Below are 23,904 nucleotides of genomic sequence, written 5' to 3'. Positions count from 1 at the left end.
TCCTGTGCTGGAGGAATATAGCTAGCTAAAGATCGCTTGCTCCGTTTCGCAAGACAAAGTGTCGCGATCTTTCGTCTTGCGCCTATCACTATGTAACTCTCGCCATGTATTCTGTAAAGTTTGAGACGGTCTAGTGTAAGCTACCAAGGTCCGCGTAGAAAACACAGAAATTACTACCCAAATTATTTTGCCCCTCCAAAATACGACAATTCTCAAGAGTAGGGAGGCGTTTTTCCTCCTGCGGTAGAATCGAGTCAATGTCTGGTTGATCGTTGACATTTAGGTCACAGGCGATCACTCGCATTTTCGAAAGTCTCGATTTTCCTGTTTGTCTCTCCCATTTGATATAGAGCTGACTGAGCATTATTTTGTTTCGTATTGGGAGACAATATACTAGGAGCTTTCGTGTTGTGCCGGCCCGTCACCTTTGAAAGCTTCGGTGTCGGGGGTAGTTCTGTAATGAGGTGGATCATAATATATCACTCGTCTCACGTAACAAGGTCAAAAAATGGCTTATCTTTTTTTTTTTTTTTTGGTTGCTCATTAATCGTATACAGCCTTATAGCTATGGAGATATCGCACAGAGACTCCAGAACTTCCCAGCAACCTCCTTCGCCCCTCACTAAAATAGCAAGTGAAAATGAAAATACAATACATAATGGTAACTTTGGAAAGTATCTCCCAAAACAATTTCTTGTCCGCTTATCACTGTAATATACACTGTCTCTCAGTCCGCGCCACTCCGAACTCATTTCCCTCTTTCCCCGTTCTCATCCTCGGCTCCTCCTTTTCGTAGCGCCATTTTGTGGCTTTGTCTCGTACCTCGAGGCAAGGTCTTGATATTTGCGTCTGGTGCCAATCACTAGATATTGTTCATATGGTATAGTTGATAAGGTAGCTGAGGAACACGTCAATCTGTTTCTGTTTGTTTTCCGCGATGCGTGCGCACAACAGTTCAAGTACTGCATCTAACACGGGAGCGGTCTTCAGCTGGCTCCATTGGCGTTGTCATCTATGTGTTATCTCTCCCGGGCAGTCGCGCTGCCTGGTTCACCGTTTCCACATAGCGTGCTCCCGATTACACTCCCAAACCCTGCAAGACGAGCAATTATTACATACCCACTGTTTGGGGAAATGCCAATGCTAAGCGATAGTTCTGTAGCTTTTAAACTTGTAATATTGTAAACCGGATTCCGCTCGCTGAGTGACTGATGATGCCACTAAGACGAGGCAGAACCCTCCCTATTTATACATATTGGAACCTATGCCAAGGCCCGCTTTCTAATACTAAAGAGATAACGATAATAGAATAAGATAATCAACCCGAAGATAACCCCAGTAGAAAAGCGCCCCCGCATAGTTCCGTTCCTCCATTCTAATTCTAACACGTAACCATAAACCCCGCAATTGCCAGTAACCGAGCTGTATCAAGCTATTGTCCTAGAGCTACTTCCCTAAGTAGAATGGCCTGCAGCCATAAGCCCCGCTTCTATTCCATTCCGGGTGAGACACCCAATAGTAAACGTGCCCTCACAACAGCCTAATACTAGTGTGGTTGCACCCGGTGCCCCCACACCCCTCGGTACCTTTCTATGCTTGTTCCCTCGTTACCCGACCGTACTCGCATCACAACCCATCACTCGTATTATCCTTGTTCCTTGACTTAGGAGCAGTGTTCGTGTTTCCTATAACACCCACCGGACTCAGGACACCACAGCTCGCACACCTGGGGCTCGAGACATACACAAGGTCCACGCTTTACCGTCGCGGAGAGGTGTGGAGGACACGATTAGTTCTACTCCGGCCCCGGACACCACAAGTTGGACGGAATGATGGTTGGTATGGTCGCCTCATCCCCGGTGTCTCATCTCCTTTCTGGATCGAGGGTGACGGTGAGTGCTGCTGGACGAAATGGCCGCACAAGGTGGAATGTTCGAATGTGAAAGCAGGTAATTAGAAGAATCTCTAGGAGTGATGGAAGATAGTTAGATTATCATTGAACAAGGAAGAGCAGTCAAGACTCAAGAGTATCAGGATCGGAACAAGGAGTGAAAGACAGAGTCCGATGCGAGATCCAACGAGTAGATGTCCTTTTTGAGCGTCGATTGGTGCTAATAGGGACTGGTAGGTACGATAAGTAAAGGCTCTTGAAAGGTGCGGGTTGGAATTTAGCTGCCCCCATTCTATTCCGTAGTACCTGTTATGAGGTGTTTTCCGCGTCACCAGTCTAAGAAGCACTTCCGGGTAACAGCGCAGACTAAATGTATATGTGGAGAGAAAAGAAAAGAAAGGGATAGAAAAGAAGAAGAAATATAAAAAATAAAAAAGCTAAATAAACAGAATCATTCGGTGGTGTCCAGTGGGATGGTGGTGGGCTTGAGGAAAGCACAGTGACTTGGGGAGGGAAGGGGTACGAGGTGAGAGACCCAATTTATTTCCTTTTCCTTTCCCTTCTTTCCTTCTCGCGAGCGGTTCTTGAAAACCTCTCCTTACTAACATTGTGGGTCGGACTCTTGGGACTATATTGGCCTTCCGGTGTAGTGTATATTGTCTTTTATCTCTATCATTCAGTTATTCTTCGTCCATGTTATTTCAATTGAGAAATGTCACCCCACGAAAACAGGTGTCTCCCTGATATGCTCAACGGGTCGAGGAGTCAACGATCGCAGGTTTCGTGTGCTTCCATGGTAGGGTGCTTCGCAGGAATGGATTTGCTGGCGGCTCGAAGTGTGGGCGAGAGAGGTCCACTATCTCGGTTCCCTCCGGGAGCAGTCTGTTGATGTGTGGATGGTAGGACATCGATCGTGCTGCAGGTTCAAAATAGGTGGTCGATGGCGATAGGGTGGGGAAAATGTAGCTCTGACACCTTTTAGGTATGAGCTCATAAGATTGCGCACCTAACAACGACGCAGCTAGACTATGAACTCTTCATCAACCCTGGTGATTTGGGGACTTTTGGGGCTACGGACATTTTATTACAGGAGTGAGGTACTCCGCGCCTGATGAGACACCGGGCTCTAGTCAGTTTCAGAGGTTGACTGGTTCCGAAATATTGCACAAGGGGTGCCAGTAGGGGGACCTCGTGTCGGAAGTTCGAGACGAGAAGAGATGAGTTTGGTTTTGTCGGAGGTTCTATGATATGTGATCATCCAGTGAGAGTATTTCCAACGTGGCGCGGGTAAAAACGGATCCTTTCCGAGAGCCGTTTCGGTAGTTCCCTGGATAATTCTCTTGCTCTTGTAACCTTTCTCATAGACTCAGTTTTCGAAGGAGCGCGCGAAGTATCTTCTAGATGTACATAATTGAAGCTCTCGATGTCGTTCTTCTGTGAATTATGTGCCTGGGAATGTCGCTAGGTAATCTCTGAGGAGAGGATTTGAGCGTGAGGAATAAAGTTCCATCTTCCACGATACCATCCCTAGCTTTGGTATTACGAGGTGAGAAAAGCTTCCCGCTGTTAATATTTCGTCACAAAGGCGTGGGTGGTGAATGGTGGGGTGAGGTAGGAAGAGGTGTCATGGGTGATCGTGGGGGACGCGTAGTGTATCTAGTGTTTCCAACGGTTGTAACCAGTTCTTATTCTCAGCGTAACTGCACTTTACTGCACTTAACTGAACCGAACTGAATAAAAATAGCCGACAACTGAACCGACCGAATAAGAACCGGTTTATACTGCAGAACCGTTCTGAGGTCTTGGCGCCAGTCTAGCAGAAACCCTACACCAAATGTGTTCAGGGTTAGGGTTGCTTCTATACAGGGTGTTTATACATTGTATGAGGAGTTCCAACTGCATACAAAACCGGCTTTGCCCAAGCCAGAACTGAACTGAACTAAATACAAAACTGAACTGAACTGTTTTGTTAAACGGTTCAAGAAAACCGGTTTGAACTCATAAACCGAAGAACCGTCAGAAACACTGAGTGTATCGAACCTGTCCCTTAGGTAGACCTTCGTCCATTTTCTCTGTCTTGTCTCCTTTGCCCTTCTTATCAACTCCTGTTCGCATTTCCGTCTGCGTTTCGTACAAAAGCACGCGAAATTATGCCACCCAACAATATAACGCTGCCTACTGCATCGTCTCTTGACCTCCTAGATGAAGAGCTCAACCTTTGATAATTTATTTTGAATCCATTAATAGCTATGTGAAAACATGGTAAGATAGACGTTCTCACAAATTAGCACCACGAAGTCCTTGATCCAATAACCGTCTTCTCCCCCTCCTCCTGCTTTCACTGCACCCCCCCCCCCCCCCCGCGGGTGCTCCTCTCCTCTTGCCCATTACTCTACCCTTATTCCTGGGCCTGCATGTAAGTTGTGTATAGTTAACGGGGTCTACAGTCATCAGATGTTACTCGGGCGTTCCTGCCACGTCCGTGTTGGGGATCGATTCCCTATGCCAATTGGGGCGGTCGAACCTTTCCTTTTCCTTGATAGATAGAGCGGATCTAGGGTGGAGCAGGTCTAGGGTGTCACTGCCGTTCGCCGCTTGAGGGGGAATGGCATATAGACGGTCCGATATCTCTCTCTACTTATTCGCGCGCATACCTGTCCCTTTCCTACGTTTTCGTTCCCGCCCACTCTCACCTGTCAATTATTTCTCTCCACCTATTCCTCCATGGGGCATCAACACGTGCAGCGGAAGTGGTGATTCCAGAGGACACCATACAGGTCCTAGGGCAGCGGACATTTTCAGCATATAAGACCTATATCGGGGTATTAGAGGAGGATAGAGAGACCTGCAATCTCTCGGCGGTTTCAAACGTTCCTAGAGCCAATGTCGGACATCAGATTTAGCGGTTAACACAGTCGTACCAGCTTAGGGTTACCGGACCAATGCTATGGGAGGAATGTGCCTACGTGCCTGGGCGATGGTTGCTAGTGCGCTGCTTGCTAGTGACGGTAGGCAGTTTTCTACCTGCCTCATGTGTGGAGACCTGGCACTAGCTCCAGCAGCTCTTAGACTAGAGCCGGCGGCATTTTCAGTTTGCAAACTGTCTCGGAGGATAAAAGCGTTTCGGTCACTTGCGGTCAGGTCCTAGCTACATTTGTTACTCGCTCGAATAAATGTCACATATTCTTCACCAATCGAATACTTTTCTCTGTGGGTCGCTCTCAATTGGGTGGTCTTGCGTCAAACACCAGCGCTCAAGCGACCCCCCGACATGCACGACATGCTGTCTCTCCGCTACAAGCTCAAGCATGATTGTCTCTTCTGCGCTACAGCAGCAGCAGCAGCAGCAGCAAACGCCCTTCCATGCTGCTTGAGCGAGATCAAATGGCACCTTGACGCTCGGTACCTTGCTCAACATGTGAAATACTCCGGGAGATCCATATGTTTTATCCATGTCGAGACAACTGCTGTTACTGATTTTGTAATAGATTAGGGGCCCAGTAGTTGCAAAGCTCATCCTTCGTCCTCCAAAGCTATCGGTGACACGTTATCGACGCCCATCTTGATTCAATGACTTATTTTAGGATCGTAGATGATCATATGAATAGCTTCTTATGTTCCTTCCACAGACCTTTTTTCACCATGACCAGTGCACTATACATCAGGGCCTATCATTCCTAGCTTTGATCCCGCGGGATTTCATTAGTGAGAAAGAAGCCAGATAATGTTGTCCAAGTTCGTCTCCTGATAGATGCTATACTGTATGGTGTTTACGTTAATTATTCTGAATCGTATGTTCAAGGGAGCGGGGGTGACTGCCAATTTATAGCAGGCGATAGTGCCAGGTATCAGGATCCGTATATTTCCTCGACCAAGATCTAACATAACAGATATGACTCTACATACCTGCGGCTACTTATGCCGCATAGGCAAAATGTACTAGCACCACCTGGTCTCCAACCCGCTAGACGCCAAGAAGGATATCTGTACTCGAATAAACGACTCACTAACAGACGAAACCCACACCTATACCACACCATCTCTTCCGACTCGGCACGTATTGATTTCTGAATCAGCTGGACAGCTATCAGGTAAGAAACTACATTTCGGTGGATCTCGACTTCAACCGTCCCGCTTCTGTGCTAGACAAAGAAGTGATAACGGGCCCCGTTTTCATCTCTATGAAGGCCACAGTTCCCTGTACGATCAATGAATGATGACGATCCTAATCTAAAATCATTTTTTATATATAGCTAGAGAATATTGTGGTCCACCATCCACAAAGCCGCTAGCTACAGGCGCGCAGCGACAAGTACCTTGATCTGCCTCTGCCTCGTACGATCCATATATGTCTCTGCTTGTTCGTGCAAAGAGAGTTCATACCTCGAGGTACTCGAGCTGTACTCGTGACATATCATCACTACGATTAATCAGACTTGTGAACATTGGAGCTTATTGTTAAAAGTAATGTTTCTATAATAGAAAATATTTATCCTGCTGAATATATACAAGCCACGAACACTAGTATGATTACCTAAACCTCGAGCATACTCGCTTTAGAAGCTCCAGTGCTTCGAGCTCTCTCAAGAAAGAGGCGTCGGGCATTAATACTACCTAGATTACACAAAATACGAGTTTGCAAAATCAGCTGGACACTCCGTTGGAACCAGATTTTGTGTGGGAAACGTACTTCGGCGTCGTCCTATAACTATCACCCCCTGCGGTACCTTTGGGAGCGATGCTAACCATTCTTCTCTCCTCTTGGCTCGCCCGTCTCGGGATAGTCTTGCGAAAGCCGAGTGGGGCGTTGTGGGCTGAGGCCCGGCGGGAAGCTTTGCGGAATAATGTCTTGACGTCTTCCTTGGTCCTTCTGTTCTTTCCCTAACTGTTTCCTGGTATGGCTGACCAACTCATATCGGATGGATGTGTAGCGGGGGGTTGGGGTTTGTCTGCTGACTGGAGGTGGCCAACGTGGTGAATGATGGGTGGACTAGACTGTTTTGTCACTAAAAGTATAACACTAGTATATCTTGGCGGATTCGGGGGGCCAGAATATTTGGTGTCGACCTGCTCCAGACAAAACTTCACGACGTGTCGTCTTATTGAGAACTCTGTTTGTAAGGCAACAGAGTAGGAAAAAGTCAAGAGATGTTACTTCGGTGATTTGCTAAGCTATTGTTCCCTTAGTTTCTAATATCGGCAGGATAGTAGATGTGTGAAAGCTTGATCGTTGTTGCCCATTTAGTTTTGTGGTTGTGACAGTGTCCGGTTAATTTCGAAGATCATATAGTCAAGTTTTCCAATAAGAAGAGAGAGTGTTGGATGATTTCTAATCGATTGAATTATTTGAGTGGAGGAGCTTGTGTTTCTTGTCCGCTCTCTTCTCGCTTTTATCTGACTAATGATACACATATTATCTTGGCTAACCATGGTGTCCCTGATGTGCCCTAGCTCCCTTTGCAGCGTATCCCGTGTCCACTGTGTCTCGAACGGGTCACACACAAAAATTGCAGTACAGACAGCCAAGAAAAACGAGTGATTCATCATGATCCCCCCGCCAAGCATAACAGACAGGGATTTTCAGCCTCAGTGCCAAGGGTTTATTTAAATGAGGCTCAATTAAATATTTAAACATGATAAAACTATTCATGCAGAAATTTTGTAGAGGGGTGAAACATGCCTAAACGGCTGTTGTAATGAATTTCCTAATACTGGTTAGCATATATTTTAGATATTATATATTTTTATTATGATTATACTATTTATTAGTTATTTAATTATTATCTTATTTATTATTGATTTTATTATTATCTTATTTATTTGTTAGTTGATTATTATCTTTATTATGGATAATAAGATTAATACAGAAATACAGTATTATATTCTTGTAGCATAATGATTTGCAGCAAACCAATAACTTATGATATAATCAAGCTTACTAATACTATCTTGTGTTCGGAATATTATAAAGTTTTGTTTTTTATATCGTGAATATTATAAGCCTAAAACCTATATCTCTAAATAGGATATGAGGATTGTAGATTGTAAAAGCTTTTCATTAACAAAATAGTTTCACTGTCAAAAGATTTGAAAATATGATGTGTAAAATTAGAGAAATTTCTTTATTTATATTTACATAATATTATATGTTTTTGTATGATATATCAGCTTCCATGAGTGTCCGTTACACAATCATATTGAAATTATTAGATAACAATAATGTAATTGCAACAGGGTAGTTGCAATCAAATTTTTCATATAAACTTAAATTCTGTATTTAAAGAAGTTGATTATACTACCTACTTGATCCTTACATGATACTGACTTGTCAATTTTATCGTCAGGTTTGTGTAATCCTTTCCTGTCCTTATTTATCTGTATTTGATCCTTTTTTTCATCCTGTCTATTTACTTTATATTTGTTGGTAATGTCGTCTCTGTCATTGGTTCAGTTGGATATAAAATACCGACGGTTGTTTATTATGACTCAGATGGAAATCAAAATGATTTGGAAATCAGACACTTTGAATCTTCAAATAATAAGATCTATCCAGATAGGGTATAAACTGTTTGCATCTGTACTGAGAATGTACCTTTACCGAGCATCTAATCTGATAATCTCTTGTCTGGAATTGTCTGTGGGTGAGGGTTACTCAAAGGGAAGGGCCGTTACAAACTCGGTCATATCATTCATGGAACAAGAGGGACCTAAAATATGATATAAGATTGTTTTTAATGTAGTTTTACATCAGGAATCCGAATCTGGAAGGAGATTTTATCCGCCAATATTATTCATGAAGATGTGGGCCAAAACTGTTTCTGAACTGTAGAATTTCATAGAGTTAACCACCAATCCCTACTATATTCAGGTGAGAGAAAGATATTATCATATGAATGAGAACTCTTTTTAGAATAGTTTTGCATCTGGAATCATCTCCTGACATCGGGTTTCACCCACTGGCAATATTCATGAAGATATAGCCAAAAATTGATTGTTAATGGCAAGATTTGATATAGTAATTTACTGATTATTATTGCGTTTAGATAAAAGAATTGCATTATACTATAAATGAGAACTATTTCTAGGGTAACTTTATATAAAGAATCTTCTCCTGGCATTGGATTTCACCTGCTGGCAATATTTAGAAAGAGATGGCTCAAAATAGTGTTTGAGTCATGAATATAGTAAATGTCAGATCTCGATTGCCATATCATTCATACAATATAAGTGTGATATATTTTAAGAAAGATTCTCCCTAGAACAGATTTTGACGATGAATGTAAATATAATATTAGAATTGACCCGCCATAGCTAATGGTGTAGTGGCAGACCTTATTTATCTAAAATATTTCAGATTCGCTATCTGAATCCGTAGAAGCAACATCAAGCTCGTCCGAGTCCAGTTCTTTTTCCAACTCTAAAAGCCTCCCAGTACTCTCACTAATTTGATCCTGTATCTTTCTCTTATCTTGTATGTGGTTAGGGGAAGATTTCCAATATTTCGGTAACGCATTCATTTCTTTTTTTAATTCCACCCGCTTTCTTTTCTCACGTACTTGAATCAAAGTCATTGTAAGTCTTTCAATCTTTTCCTTAAACACTTCCATCTTTTTTTCTTTTTTCTCCTTCTCCCGTTCCCTATTGCTGATGAAAAAATCTTCAATTTCTTGTCAGCTCCGCATTACCATCCCCTCCATCGGTATTCCCGTTCTTTTAGATGATCGTTGAGTAGACTTTCCACGCAACTTTTCCTTCAAATCCTCGTTCTCCTTTTCTTTTTCAGCCAACAGAAGCATTGAAATCTCAGCTGAATTACTGAGCTTCTATGCAAATAACCGAAATCTCTAAGCTTTAGGACAGGTTTCTGTTTGACTGGGTCCGTTTAGGAAAGTTTGAGATAATTGGTGAAATGCCTGCCATTTGCGGGGTGTTTCAAGTGCATAGAGCTCTTCCACTTCATAGCTGTTTATATCACGTGTAGTTGGTACCGGTCTTTCTTCAACTGCTGGTTTGTTTTGAGGTTGTGGCCCAGTTTAGCGCAAGCTTGAAATTTTGCGGATGACAATGTCCCTATCAATAGGAATCAGACCAATATGCTATAATCTAATTCGACTATTTGTTGAGGTAAAGGCTCGCTCCCGTGCTTGACTTAAAATCATGTAAAAGTTGGATTTTCCGACTCCACGAAACGGGGAAGTATATTGCTCATTCAAAATATTAGAGTTGTGTTTTTTATAAGAGCTAAAAATGCAGACATCAAGAGGCTATAGTCTATATGTCATATGTGGTGGTAGCTAGATGGGAGTGGTTTTGTTGACAATACAGTAATCAAGGAACTGGAAGTTGATATGAGAATTGTCTCCGTGAAGAATTAGGGCTCTATATTCATTGCCCGCTTTCAATACTCTACGGCTTGTTGGACCAAAATTTGTTTCCAATCATTGCATCGCCATTGTTTGATTAGTCCAACCATTTGGAGAACGGCAAAACAAAAAGTTATTGGGTACATTTTTGATATTTTTGAACCACTCCGACATCAAATTCTCAGATTTATAAATGATCATTGACGCAACATCATCAGCTGTACCATCTCCACAGCATGCTTCCACAATAGTTACCATATCCCTTGAACCGTCTGTTTCTTATTAATAAATACTTATTTTGCGGGAAACAGGTGGAGATACTAACCTTGATTCCGAAATAGTTTTCCTTTCTCTCTTGGATTCCTGATTACCTTCAATACTTTCGATTATTGAAAATGATTGAGTAGGAACACAATTTCATCCAAATTGTACGTATTTTGAGGTTTCAAGGAGAACTCCTATGTAACATCTTCATACATATCATAAAAATCATTTAAAATTTTTAAGTTGTCCCTCCGTACCGCCCGAATGTAGTCCAATTGGTGAGAATAAACCATACGAAGAATTGTATGTATTTTTCTAAATGGTTCAAACCAACGTCTCCCAACTTTAATTGTCGGATCTCTTTCATTTGCAATAATTTGCCCAATTTTCTTGACTTTCCAAATTTCTGGAGGGAAACCCCAATTCCCAAGAAGCTCACAACATAAAACCACAGTTTTTTCCTCGTGTGGGGTAAGCTTCTGGAGCTTGTGGTTAACCTGTCAACGCATCGGTCTACCTTCTAAATAATGTACAAATCTTGTTCTCTTAATATTATTCATTTTTGCCGATTCCGCTAGAGTATCGACGAGCCCTTCCTCTAACATCTCGTTCGCATGTTGAGCCCTTACTACCAGCGGGAGCTCCTCTTGGTCATTCGGATTCTGGGACATTGGATCGTTGACTGTGTGGGGTGTGAATTTTTTCCTGACAGAGCTTAGTGCGACCGTAGTTATACCCAGAAAAGTTACCCTAACTACAAATAGGCCTCAGCCAAGAGATCATGAGATTAGATGCTCGGCATAGGTACATTCTCGGTACAGGTGCACACGGTCTACTCATTGAATGATATACTTATACAAACTGCAAACAAAATACCGAAGGTGTTAAATCCTGTGCCACCTTGATTATTACTATGAATTCAATTCATTCATCAGCAAGCTCGGGTATTACCCAGGATGCAGCCTCTTTGTCCTAGTGGGCGTTCCACGCCCCCAGCGCCTACCTCATCTGGCACCGCTATGTGTACTGCTTGCACCCAGCTCCGCCCCGAGAGCGCCTAACCTTCCAGCACTGCCAAGAAATATGGCTCATACCTGGAGAGCACTCGCTAATGCTCTCCTCACCTGCGCCATCATGAGATTACCTCCCCCTCTGGAGATGCTAGGATGGAGTGACCTCGTCCCTAACAACTATGGAACTATTGCTTCTTTTCATTATTGCAGTGGTACCATGCAAGCACCTTTCAATACTCTCACAGTTTTCTTGAATGCTCTCACAGTACGACAAATGGTTTCACGGTACGGTGAATTTTCTCACGGTACTGTGAATGCTTCCACGAAAACTCCAGTGAATGCCTATGCAAATGCTCACCTGAGGACTACCGCGAGTTCTACCAGAGGACTCACAAATGCTCACAGAGCTGAAGCATTTATCATACCCACTCAAGGTGAGGCAATCCTCAGTTTGTCTCCTTTGTATTGATACGCTGTGGGCAAAGGATTGGAAGATACTAATTCCTCAAATGATACCTAACTTGGGTATCCTCAATATTGTTGTACGGTCAGTCATGGGATACTGATACAAGCACTGTCCTGTATGCTGTTGACGACTAGCCATGGTACAGCTCATCTGAAAAGCTCATTATCCATGTATAAACAGCAAATATGGACTGACATTGCCCCCCTAAAACGATTTTGCTAGACAGCCAGACTCAGACACTAAACGGCCGAAGCTTTACCTCTTTCTTACAATTTGCATGCATAGCAGAACGATACGAATTTTGAATTAGAGAGTCAAATTGTGCCTAACATTCCTAGAGCACTCACGAATACTCTCACTACTTTGCAAGCATTTAACTAAATTTATTCTATGTACGTAAGTCAACCGTAGTATTTAAAAACCAATTACCAGTCTCCATCTCAAACAAATAGGCCATTGCAAATATACTCTGAATATTAACAACCCAAATCTTCTTCCTCCTCCTACTACAAACCTTCAGGAGCCCATGTGAGGTATCAGCGATACTACAATCCTTTGCCTGGAGTAGCTACACTATACATAGTGTATATACTCGCCCTCCACTGTCCTGTTACTTGAACAAAGCCTCCACACGTCCTGATAAGCATGCCCGATAGACTCCGTACTCCTCTGATAACGCTACCAATACCCATACCCAATCCTTTCTTATTTTCCCATTTCCAAAAGCCATGTTTCCTGTATACGTAATAAGGTGAACCTTAAAGAAAATATATATAGAGAAGTGTGGTAATTGAGCGTGTTATTCCAACTAACCAGGGGTGGCAATGCCCCGTATTTATGCTAAAGAAAGGTAACACAAAACATAAAGAATCATAACCGTATGAGTATCAGAAAAGCATGACTAATAAATACCAAAGAAAGAATGAGTCAGAACCCATGATTCATAATAACTAATGAGAATCCTTCAATACTACGAAGTATTCCGAGCGTATTATTTCAAGAAACCTCATAGACTTCAGGTCTTTGGAAAATTGGTATTAGAATCTGCAAGCATTTGAACATCTCCAGCCAGCGTTCTAAAATGTTTTCAGAGCTCCCAGCAAAGCTCTGGTAGCATCCCGCATCCTCTGTATACTCTCTTATCAGGAAATATAACATGATATGGCTTACTTGCAGTACATCCACAATGTTGAAAAGCCTTTCCGATTTCGTGGAGAGGTTGCAAAGACCCCTTAGAGGCAACTCTCCTTCCATTATGCATAATTCATTTGGAGTTTTTTTCCTGTCTTCGATTTCAAAAATCTCAAATAACTTCTTCAAGTTACCTTGATGGCTCCAAAGGATTTCGTCAGTGCTCTCAGGATCTCCAATAATGTCTTTCAGATACAGTATTCGAATTTCTAATGCGAACCGCCGGCCTCCATTCTCCAGTATCTGCGTTGCAGCATCGACCGTATTGGATGCTCAGTATCCCTCTTTTGTCTGACGTACATGGGCGAGTTCAGTGATGTCAGTAGAGTATAGGGCAATACTCCCAACACGTTCGATATTTTCCCGATAATGTGATAATATATACAATTTGAGAAAGTTGAAATGAGACCTTTCTCGTATCTCGTGAATCTCCTCTTAGCCTAGCTGAACACTCTGGGAGCCTGAGGCGTTTAAGGTTTTTGTCCGATTTTTCGCATCCTTAACTGTCGTCTGGTATGCCCGCATTTCTAAAAAGATATCCTTGTTCTTATAGAAATTATTGAGATACCTCTCCATATAATTCAGTATGCTGATTGTATGACTCCCATACTGCGCCATTAAGTGGAATTCGATTAAGCTTTGTACACATTTCAATGCATTTACGAAGTCACCCTTGACAGCCAACTTCGGGTTTCTCAAAGCAGCCATGAGTGCTCCAAGAATAATCTGCGACAAGTTTCCCATCTCCTTCCCTTGCCATTGGGTTCTGGTACGATATGCATTGTTCGGTACTGCCATTCTAGGATAAGGTACAATCGAGGCATAAGGCTTGTCAAATTCCTCCAATCGATTGTGCTTCTTCAAGAAAGCATTGAAGAGTATCTTCACTGATCTTGCGACAAGGTATCCCACTATCTCAGCTTTTCCGGGTTCTCCTTGAATAGGTTTATCCTCTCCCGGTAATCCTCGTGATTGTACGTAGAACTCTGGTGAGTGCTCCAAAGACTGTGCAATTCCAGCTTGCATCTTGTACAAGAACTAGTACTAATATTTTGTAAGTTTGCATGCTTAGGTTGATCAGCGATATAACCTGACAATACTAGAGGGCATACACGTTTGTACCTATAACGTGGGTCTATGGACGAGAGACTATAGTGCTAAGGAATATAACCGATACAAGAACGTAGTAGAAGATATTGGTGACTATGGACTATGAGGCGGTTCTGTTTGGTCTGACAGCCAGACGGAACCCTATGACGTAGCGTAGAACTAGAATAATATTCGTGGAGTAGAATACAGAAGAAGAAGAAGAAGAAACTTATATTGCTTAGAAGCCGAAGCTTATCGCACACCTAACTACCCGACTACAACCTCCACCGACTAACCCGAAAACAAAAACAAAGTACAAAAAACTAACTACCACAGCTACGAGAACTACATACATAATAAGAAAAAACAGTGCACGAAGAGGGCGCGAATAACAAGTGATACAGGTAAGCAGAATCTAAGCGACAACAAAGAAACCGCCCCGTAGTAAGAATGAACCCCAAACTTCTCCGTCAACTACATTAGCAAGCACAATCCTAAACATGGTGTTCAACCGAAATGGTATCATTACCAACGTCCCCGGTGTCATATCTGTGGACGAACCTTAACAGGACTGGGAAACCACGCGCACGAAGGCAGGAAAGGCCAACCGCAACAGCATCAGGGGTGAAAGCGAGGGGGGTGGGTTGAATGTAGGTCCTCGGGCATCTGGTTGTCAGGCAGCGAGGAATTGAGGAGTGGCGACCGGTTGGTCAGGTAAAATTGGTGGGGTCGTCGGTCCCTGGAGCAACGGCTAAAGACTGTGCCCGAGTCGTGTTTGAAGTGGTGTCCTCTGGAGGGGACGTGCGAGAGGGGGTGAGTCTGAGACTCAGTATATATGGGGGTCGCAATCGAAAGTGCCGACCGTGTTGGATTGAGAGGTGGTCTCGGGGACCGGTAAGAATGGGTGAGGGGAGCGGGCCGCCTTGGTTGGGGATGGGTTGCCTGGTTAAGGCTGAAAAGGAGGGGTAAGGTCACGGGACCTCGGGTAAAAATTTGACGATAGTTTCGCGACCGAAGGGTCGCTAACTTCGTGGGCTGTCGAGCGCTTTGGCAGTAGGTTCTCCCTGACTAGAGATTACTGACAGTGTGCGTACCCGACGTGTGGGATCACTCGTGCGATGAGTGAAAGTAAGGAGGGGCGAAGGCGGCTTTCGAAAGTAGCCACTGGTTTGGCGAGGGGTGAACGGTGGAGGCATCCCATGAGGGCACCAAACGAACAAAGAAAGGGGATATCGAGCGAGGGGAGTTCAGGGTCCGAAGCAATTCGAGAATCAGAATAACTCCATCTCGGGGGGAAAGAAATCCTATCGCGAGCCAGAGGCGAGCGAGTAGAATACAGAAGAAGAAGAAGAAACTTATATTGCTTCGAAGTACAAGACTTATCGCACGCCGACCCAACCGCCTAAAACACGAACCGAACCGAACAAAAGAAAGAAAGAAAAGAAAACAACAAACGCAAATGCAAACGAACAAGAACAAGAACAAAACAAGCACAAGCGAGCACGAACAATAACAAGGAAATTCCAGAACAACACTTCAACCAGAAAACCCAACGACAAGGAGAAATAACATATCTCAGCGGACTCGAGCGCTGGATCCACCAAAACAGAAAATAAAAAACAAATTTTTTTAAAGAGTAAAAGGAAACTGCCCTTCCTAATCCCGTCCCTAATCATTTTCTTCCATCCCCTCTTCCAGGTCCGCCTCCGCCTCCGCCGACTCGTACCATTTCGAGAGTTGAGATTGTTTCGCAAATTGTAGGATGAGGTCCGTTCTCAGGTTTGTGAACATCCAGTTTTCCCAGGTCATCGCTCCGGGGATCTTCTCTATCAGAGGGGTGCGGATTCGAGCCCACGCTGGGCATTCCATAAGTATATGTTTCGCTGAGTTTTCCATACCACACTGGCATGGTTCGGGGTCTGTGTGTACTGCGTGTTTGTCGATTCGGGTGGTTTGGCACCGGATTCGAAATACTTTTTTTGCTTCCGTAAGGGTGAGTTTCGCTATCTTGGGAGGGGGGCAGAATTCCCCCCGGTGATGCTAGTTCGGTATTGATTGTGTGTTCCATTCTTCCAATAGGTGGTCGCGTAGTAGTTTGTTTTGGTTCCACTTATCTCTCGCATTTCCGGGGGTCTGGTATGGGAGTAGTAGGGAAGCGATTCGGCGTAAGTCTGTTCCTTTGATATTTGCTTCTCTGTATGGGAGGAGCTCGATCAGGGATTCGTTGTTGGGGTGGGTTGCATCGGTGCAGAGTATTCTAGTTCCGTACCTTCTTGAGCGGTATGTCAGGAGATGTTCTAAGGGGGGTAGGCCTGCTTCTCGGAGGTGTTTAGTTCTTTTGGTCCATCGTGGTAGGCCGGTGATGATTCGGGCCACTTCATTATATAGTGGTTCGAGGGATCTTATAATGTGGTCTGCGCCAGTCCACCAAGCCTCGGATCCGTAGAGTAGACTTGGGAGGAAGCCTTGTGTTATGATGTGATGGATTGTTTTAACCGTTATTCCTGGCAGGCGGGCGGTGTATCGAATCTGGTGGAGGGCTTTAAGGCCTTTTGCGATCGCTGCTTCGATGTGTGGCCGGAAGGAGAGGGTCGGATCTATCCAGACTCCTACATATTTCAGCCTCTCCTTGGGGTGTATATTGGTATTGTTAATTTTGACCGGAAGTCGTGGTTGTTGTGTGGATGATGTGGTGGGCCGGAAAAAGATCAGGTCGGATTTATCCGGGTCGTACTTAATTTGGAGTGGCTCAGCTTTTATTAGTCTCTCTCTCATTCGTTCTTCTATTCTCTTGATTGTGAAGCCTGGTGTTTTGGATATTTGCACCAGCGCATCGTCATCGATATATGTGGTGTCCATCTCTTTCGGGCTACTTGTTGGGTCCAGGATTACTCCAGCATAGATCATGAATAGTACCGGGGACATGGGGCTACCTTGCGGCACTCCAGAATCATAGGGCTGTGGTTCCTCTAGCTCATGGTTAAATTGAAACTGTAGCTTTCTGCCGGTATTGAATTCCTTGCACCATTCTGTTAAGTAGGTAGGGAATTTTTGTTGGTACATGATTTCCGCGAGGACTAGGTGGTCGACGCAGTTAAATGCTCCTTGGATATCGTTGGTTAGGATCGCTGGTCTGTCTCGCCGAGCGATTCCGGTACTGTTTTTCAGTAGTAAGTTTTGTTGTATTGGTGTTAAGGTTCTCAGGAGGGCGTCGATTGCCGAAATGGTTGGTCTTCCTCCAAATTTTTTCACTGAGAGTGTGCCTAGGATTTCTCCAGCGGTGCAGAGTCTCTGAGCCACTATCTTCTCCAGAATTTTGCTGAAGCATTGTAGAAGGGAAATGGGCCGGTAGGCTTTTGCTTCATGATAGTTTGCTTTGCCGGGTTTCGGGATCGGGATGCACTTAGCTATTTTCCATTCCGCTGGGTGTACCCCGTGCCGGAGCATGGCACAGAACATGTCTTGAATTAGAGTTGTGTTTGCTCTCACTATTGCTTTGATAAAGGTATAGGGGATGCCGTCCGGGCCGGTCGCCGAGTGCGCTGGGCAGGAGTCGATTGCTTTATTAAGTTCTTCGGCGGTGACTATGTCGAATGTGTTGCTAAGGTCAAAAGAGGGGGACCTAATGCTTAGGGGGGGATGGTCGGGGGACGTCCGTTTTGAGGGGAAAAGTTGGGCTCTTAGAGCTTGACACTTCCCCGCAAACGTTTCTTCACCTTGTATTGTTGGTATGATTGTGTCTCTTCTCCTTCCTGCATTTAGGATTCTCCAGACCTTACTACCTTTCGCCTCGTTCATCGTCTTTTCCCGCTGGTCCGCTTTTGCTTTCCGGATCATGGCTGTCCATTCTCTGCATGCCTTCCGGTGCTCCTCCGCGTGGTTGGGTTTCTTTGTATTTCTCGCCTTCCTTTCTGCCGCGTTTACCCTTGCCTTCATTTGTTTCATTTCCTCTGACCACCAGGAGTTGGCTCTTACTCCTTCCTTCGAGAGTGGTGTTACTATACTGATTGTTGCCCTGACCAGTTCTAGGAAGAAGTCGACAGTTTGTTCCGTATGTTCCTTGGTTCCCATGCCTCTGCAGGGAGAGAAATGTTTGACATATGGTTCTCCAAGAGCTTCCAGTCTGTTTGTCGCCACATTCGTCTTGGTACGAATGGTGGTTTTTCCAAGTGTAAGTGAACGGAGGTTCTCCCGTGGTCTGAGCCCGCTCCATAGGGTTCAGTGCTCCATCGTAGGTTGTGGTCGAGAGCTGGGCCTTTTACAAATGTAAGGTCGATAATTGTAGGCCTTTTTCCTCTGTCTCTGGGGAAGTGCGTAAAGACGCCTGGTTCATTCAGGAGGGTCAATTTCTGTCGAGTTATCCATTGTTTTAGCTATGCACCGTTGGCGCGGTCTGCTCGGATGTTGTTTCTGTATTCATGTGATGTTACTCCGTACCACATTTGATGATGGCAGTTGAAGTCTCCCATTACTAGACAGTTGTCGAGGGTTTGGATTGTTTTTGCTATTTGGGCAAAGGGGCCACTTCGGCCTGGGGAGTATATATTTAGGATTTGGGTTTTCTTGTTCTGGATTTCTACCGTAATCGATACTATGAAATTATCGTGTGTGTAGTGGTGTTTTGGTTTGAGGTTGGCATGTTTGCGGACGTATGTTGCGCATTTCGTATTGGTGTTGCTGGCTGTAAAAATATAAAAGAGATTTGATTCTGGTGGGTATCCCTCTGCTGAGGTCCATGGTTCTTGTAGTAATAAAAAATAAATACTAGAGTCTGTTTCCGCTTCTTCTACCGCCGCCTTGGTAATAAGTTCGCTCCGTGCACAATTGAGTTGGTGTGCGAGCGCAGTGGTTCGAGGCCTAAGCATTATTTGTCATGTGTTGGTCGTCTTCGGGAACGGGTGTGGCTCCGACTGGGGCGGTGGCTGGTACTTGAACTATCGGAAGCAACTCTTGGACGGGTGCGGCCGGTGGGTCTTGGGCGGGTGGGGCGTTTTCCTTTCCTTTGTTGAGGAATCGGCGTTTGACTCTTTCGGGGCATGCTGGGTCGGAGGCCTTATGGATTCCTTTACAGTTCAGACATCTGATTGGGGTGTGGGTGCATCTATATCCTCCCTGGCATTGATTGCATGGGTGGAAGCTGGTGAGATGATCTCCGGCACAGTGACCGCATCTCCCATTGTTTTTGCATTTCTCCTGGCGGTGACCGTATTCGAGGCACTTCGCGCACTGGGTGTCTGGGAAGGTTGGGAGGAAGGCCTCGATGTGGCAGCTTCGGTTAAAGAGGGATAGGAACTTAACTCCTAGTGTTTCCATTGTAACTTGTCCTGGGAGCGCGATGACCATTGATGAGTGGGTTTTCTCCATTCGAGTCTCTGCTCTGGAGATCCAGCGGGGAACCTGGGCAAGTTAGAAGTTCTCTCCATAGTTGCTTCTAATTTCGGATGCTACCAGTTGTCCTGCCTCAACGCCTTCTCCCATCGTAGTAGGGATTCCGTGGATAAGGAATTTTGACCATTTGGAGTTTGCGCGGATGATCGCGACCGGTACTTGTAGGGTGAGGAGAGCCTCCTCAATTTCTTTGGCGTATTCCATTGCCTTTGTTGCTGGGGTGATAAACTTGGTTTCCAGGATGAAGTTATCCTTAGGTGTTCTCCTTGCTGAAATGAAGTGGCAGGATTCGTCCTGAATTCTTGCATTGACTAGGGTCCTGATTTCAGAGGGATTGACATCGGATGGAGCAGTGGTTTCAACAATGATTTCTCTGTTAATTTTGGTATATTCTGGTTTGAAGAGAGGGTCCGCTTTTGGCTTTGCGGGCTTCTTTCTTCTCTCGACAACCTGGAAGTTTCCTAGGGCAGGACCGGGTGCCGAGGCCACGGTGGCCCAGGTGCCTGCCTTCCATCCACGGGGTGGGACTTGTTGGGGAGGTGCGGGTGGGGGGGCCTGAGGAGCTGCCTGTGGCGCTGCTTGGGGGATTGTTTGGGGAACCGCTGGAGGCGCCGTTCTCTTTCTTTATTGCGGTTGTTGTGGATGTTGGTGTTGCTGCTGTTGTTGTTGTTGCTGCTGTTGTTGTTGCGGTTGCTGCGGTTGTGGTTGTTTATTGAGGAGGGCGTGAATCGCCGAATGCATGTTGGTGATCATGTTTGTTTGGGCCTCAATTTGGTGTTTCAATGTATCCACTGTTCTCCGGAGTGTAGTTGTTTGCTCTTCGAGGATTTCGATCCTGTCGGAGGGTGGGCAGATCCGGCTGGTTGCATGTCTGATGGCCCAGGTGATATAGTTTAGGTCCGTCTGGGTGTGGGTGTCTTGAGGGACAATGCTCGGGTAGAGGTAGTCAACGCTCGGTTGGTAAGGATCGTTATAGTCAGATTCTTTTGCAAAGATCGAGGAGAATTCCTGTTCCTGTGTTCCGGATGGGGTTTGGTTGGGAACCTGGGTGTTCCTGATCTGTGAGGGGGCTGTCCCTTGCTGGGAGGACTGGGTGAAGAAGGACTGGAGTGAAGCTTGCTGTGACATGATTGAATGTCCGGTTCTTCGGGCGGCGTAGAGTGATGTTTCGGATAAGTTCCTTTTCCTTCCTTTCGGGAGGTCAAGACTGGAGAATTCTTCGCTGGAAGCCAGTTTTCGTAGGTTTCTTTCGCTTGGACCAACAAAACGCGACCGTACGATCGGGGACGAAGTGGCTCAGCCTGGTATGGTATACCAGGGTAAACCGAGGAAAGTAAAATAAAGTGTTTTTAAAGCGAGGTTTGTTATCAGGGAGTTCTTTGCGAGCCTTAGCGAGCAAGTAGAATACAGAAGAAGAAGAAGAAGAAGAAACTTATATTGCTTAGAAGCCGAAGCTTATCGCACACCTAACTACCCGACTACAACCTCCACCGACTAACCCGAAAACAAAAACAAAGTACAAAAACTAACTACCGCAGCTACGAGAACTACGTACATAAATAAAAGTAAACAACGCACGAAGAGGGCGCAAATAACAAGTGGTACAGGTAAGCAGAATCTAAGCGACAACAAAGAAACCTCCCCGTAGTAAAAATGAACCCCAAACTTCTCCGTCAACTACATAAGCGAGCACAATCCTAAACGTAGTGTTCAATCGAAACGATATCATTACCAACGTTGCCGGTGTCATATCTGTGGACGAACCTTAACAGGACTGGGAAACCACCCGCACGAAGGCAGGAGAAGCCAACCGCAACAGCGTCAGGGTGGAAGCGAGGGGGGTGGTGTAAGAGTGGGTCCTCGGGCGTCTGGTTGTCAGGCAGCGAGGAGTTGAGGAGTGGTGACCGGTAGGTCAAGTAAGAAGTGGGTGGGGTCGTCGGTCCCTGGAGCAACGGCTAAAGACTGTGCCCGAGTCGTGTTTGAAGTAGAGTCCTCTGGAGGGGACATGCAAAATGGGTTGAGCCGACGGCTCAGTATGTATGGGGGTCGCAATCGAAAGTGCCGACCGTATTGTGTTGAGGGTGGTCTCGGAGACCGGTTTAGGTTGGGGTGAGGGGAGCGGGCCGCCTCGGGTAAAAGTGGGTGGCCTGGTTAAGGCCGATAAAGAGGGGTAAGGTCACGGGACCTCGGGTAAAAAATTTGACGATAGTTTCGCGACCAAGAGGTCGCTAACTTCGCGGGCTGTCGAGCGCTTTGGCAGTAGGTTCTCGCTGACTGGAGATTACTGACAGTGTGCGTACCCGACTTGTGGGATCACTCGTGCGATGAGTGAAAATAAGGAGGGGCGAAGGCGGCTTTCGAAAGTAGCCGCTGGTTTGGCGAGGGGTGAACGGTGGACGCATCCCATGAGGGCACCAAACGAACAAAGAATGGGGGGTGTCGAGCGAGGGAAGTTCAGGGACCGAAGCAATTCGAGAATCAGTATAATTCCATCTCGGGGGGAAGAAATCCTACCGCGAGCAAGAGGCGAGCGGGTAGAATACAGAGAGAGAGAGAGAGAGAATCTTATATTGCATAGAAGCCGGAGCTTATCGCACACCTAACTACCCGACTACAACCTCCACCGACTAACCCGAAAGCAAAAACGAAGTACAAAAACTAACTACCGCAGCTACAAGAACTGCGTACATAATAAAACAAAACAGCGCACGAAGAGGGCGCGAATAACAAGTGGTACAGGTAAGCAGAATCTAAGCGACAACAAAGAAACCTCCCCGTAGTAAAAGTAAGAACCCCAAACTTCTCCGTCAACTGAATTAGCGAGCACAATCCTAAACGTAGTGTTCAATCGAAACGATATCATTACCAACGTTCCCGGTGTCATATCTGTGGACGAACCTTAACAGGACTGGGAAACCACGCGCACGAAGGCAGGAGAGGCCAACCGCAACAGCGTCAGGTGTGAAAGCGAGGGGGGGTGGGTCGAGTGTGGGTCCTCGGGCTTCTGGTTGTCAGGCAGCGAGGAATTGAGGAGTGGTGACCGGTTGGTCGAGTAAGGAGTGGGTGGGGTCGTCGGTCCCTGGAGCAACGGCTAAAGACTGTGCCCGAGTCGTGTTTGAAGTGGTGTCCTCTGGAGGGGACATGCAAAAAGGGTTGAGCCGAAGGCTCAGTATGTATGGGGGTCGCAATCGAAAGTGCCGACCGTATTGTGTTGAGGGTGGTCTCGGAGACCGGTTGGGTTGGGGTGAGGGGAGCGGGCCGCCTCGGGTAAAAGTGGGTGGCCTGGTTAAGGCCGATAAAGAGGGGTAAGGTCACGGGACCTCGGGTAAAAAATTTGACGATAGTTTCGCGACCGAGAGGTCGCTAACTTCGCGGGCTGTCGAGCGCTTTGGCAGTAGGTTCTCGCTGACTGGAGATTACTGACAGTGTGCGTACCCAACGTGTGGGATCACTCGTGCGATGAGTGAAAATAAGGAGGGGCGAGGGCGGCTTTCGAAAGTAGCCGCTGGTTTGGCGAGGGGTGAACGGTGGACGCATCCCATGAGGGCACCAAACGAACAAAGAATGGGGGGTGTCGAGCGAGGGAAGTTCAGGGACCGAAGCAATTCGAGAATCAGTATAACTCCATCTCGGGAGGAAGAAATCCTACCGCGAGCCAGAGGCGAGCGGGTAGAATACAGAAGAAGAAGAAGAAGAAACTTATATTGCTTTGAAGTACAAGACTTATCGCACGCCGACCCAACCGCCTAAAACACAAACCGAACAACAAAAGGAAAAGGAAACAACAAACGCAACAAACGCAAACAAACAAACAAGAACAAAAGCGAACACGATCGAACACAAGCAAAGGTAAGGAAATTCCAGAACGACACTCAACCAGAAACAACCTATCGACAAGGAGAAATAACATATCTCAGCGAACTCGGGCGCTGGATCCATCAAAACAAATTAAAACCAAAGTTTAAAAAGGTAAAAGGAAACCACCCTTCCTAATCCCGTCCCTAATCATTTTCTTCCATCCCCTCTTCTAGGTCCACCTCCGCTTCCGCCGACTCGTACCACTCCGAGAGTTGAGAATTTTTTGCAAATTGTAAGATAAGGTCCGTTTTCAAGTTTGTAAACATCCAATTCTCCCAGGTCATCGCTCCGGGGATCTTTTCTATCAAAGGGGCGCGAATTCGAGCCCACGCTGGGCATTCCATAAGTGTGTGTTTCGCTGAGTTTTCCATACCACACTGG

The 23,904-nt window shown here is 45.6% G+C and overlaps 5 protein-coding genes across 5 annotated transcripts; 1 reads left to right on the top strand and 4 right to left on the bottom strand.

The window, feature by feature from the left end:
• Positions 1 to 5,162: 5,162 nt before the first annotated feature.
• Positions 5,163 to 5,457, top strand: H6S33_008160 (uncharacterized protein; the record flags this gene model as incomplete). Its single annotated transcript, XM_044839516.1, has 2 exons — positions 5,163 to 5,309; positions 5,380 to 5,457. The coding sequence occupies 2 exons, from the start codon at positions 5,163 to 5,165 to the stop codon at positions 5,455 to 5,457; spliced, it is 225 nt and encodes a 74-aa protein (XP_044688351.1).
• An 8,166-nt stretch (positions 5,458 to 13,623) lies between these two features.
• Positions 13,624 to 14,214, bottom strand: H6S33_008159 (uncharacterized protein; the record flags this gene model as incomplete). The annotated part of the gene is made up of 1 exon (XM_044839515.1): positions 13,624 to 14,214. One exon carries the CDS (start codon positions 14,212 to 14,214, stop codon positions 13,624 to 13,626), a length of 591 nt encoding a protein of 196 aa, XP_044688350.1.
• A 1,731-nt stretch (positions 14,215 to 15,945) lies between these two features.
• Positions 15,946 to 16,146, bottom strand: H6S33_008158 (uncharacterized protein; the record flags this gene model as incomplete). The annotated part of the gene is made up of 1 exon (XM_044839514.1): positions 15,946 to 16,146. One exon carries the CDS (start codon positions 16,144 to 16,146, stop codon positions 15,946 to 15,948), a length of 201 nt encoding a protein of 66 aa, XP_044688349.1.
• A 171-nt stretch (positions 16,147 to 16,317) lies between these two features.
• On the bottom strand, positions 16,318 to 18,352 carry H6S33_008157 (uncharacterized protein; the record flags this gene model as incomplete). The annotated part of the gene is made up of 1 exon (XM_044839512.1): positions 16,318 to 18,352. A coding segment is annotated over one exon (2,035 nt), but the record flags the coding sequence as incomplete, so codon positions are not given.
• Positions 18,353 to 18,414: 62 nt separating this feature from the next.
• Positions 18,415 to 20,793, bottom strand: H6S33_008156 (uncharacterized protein; the record flags this gene model as incomplete). The annotated part of the gene is made up of 5 exons (XM_044839511.1): positions 18,415 to 18,601; positions 18,659 to 19,134; positions 19,226 to 19,674; positions 19,726 to 20,287; positions 20,321 to 20,793. Coding segments are annotated over 5 exons (2,147 nt in total), but the record flags the coding sequence as incomplete, so codon positions are not given.
• Between the last annotated feature and the right edge of the window lie 3,111 nt (positions 20,794 to 23,904).

The sequence above is a fragment of the Morchella sextelata genome (genome assembly GCF_020137385.1).
Source record: "Morchella sextelata strain SCLS chromosome Unknown scls_25, whole genome shotgun sequence".
NCBI lineage: Eukaryota > Fungi > Ascomycota > Pezizomycetes > Pezizales > Morchellaceae > Morchella > Morchella sextelata.
Note: the sequence above shows the minus strand (reverse complement) of the source record. Positions and strands in the feature narration are given on the sequence as shown.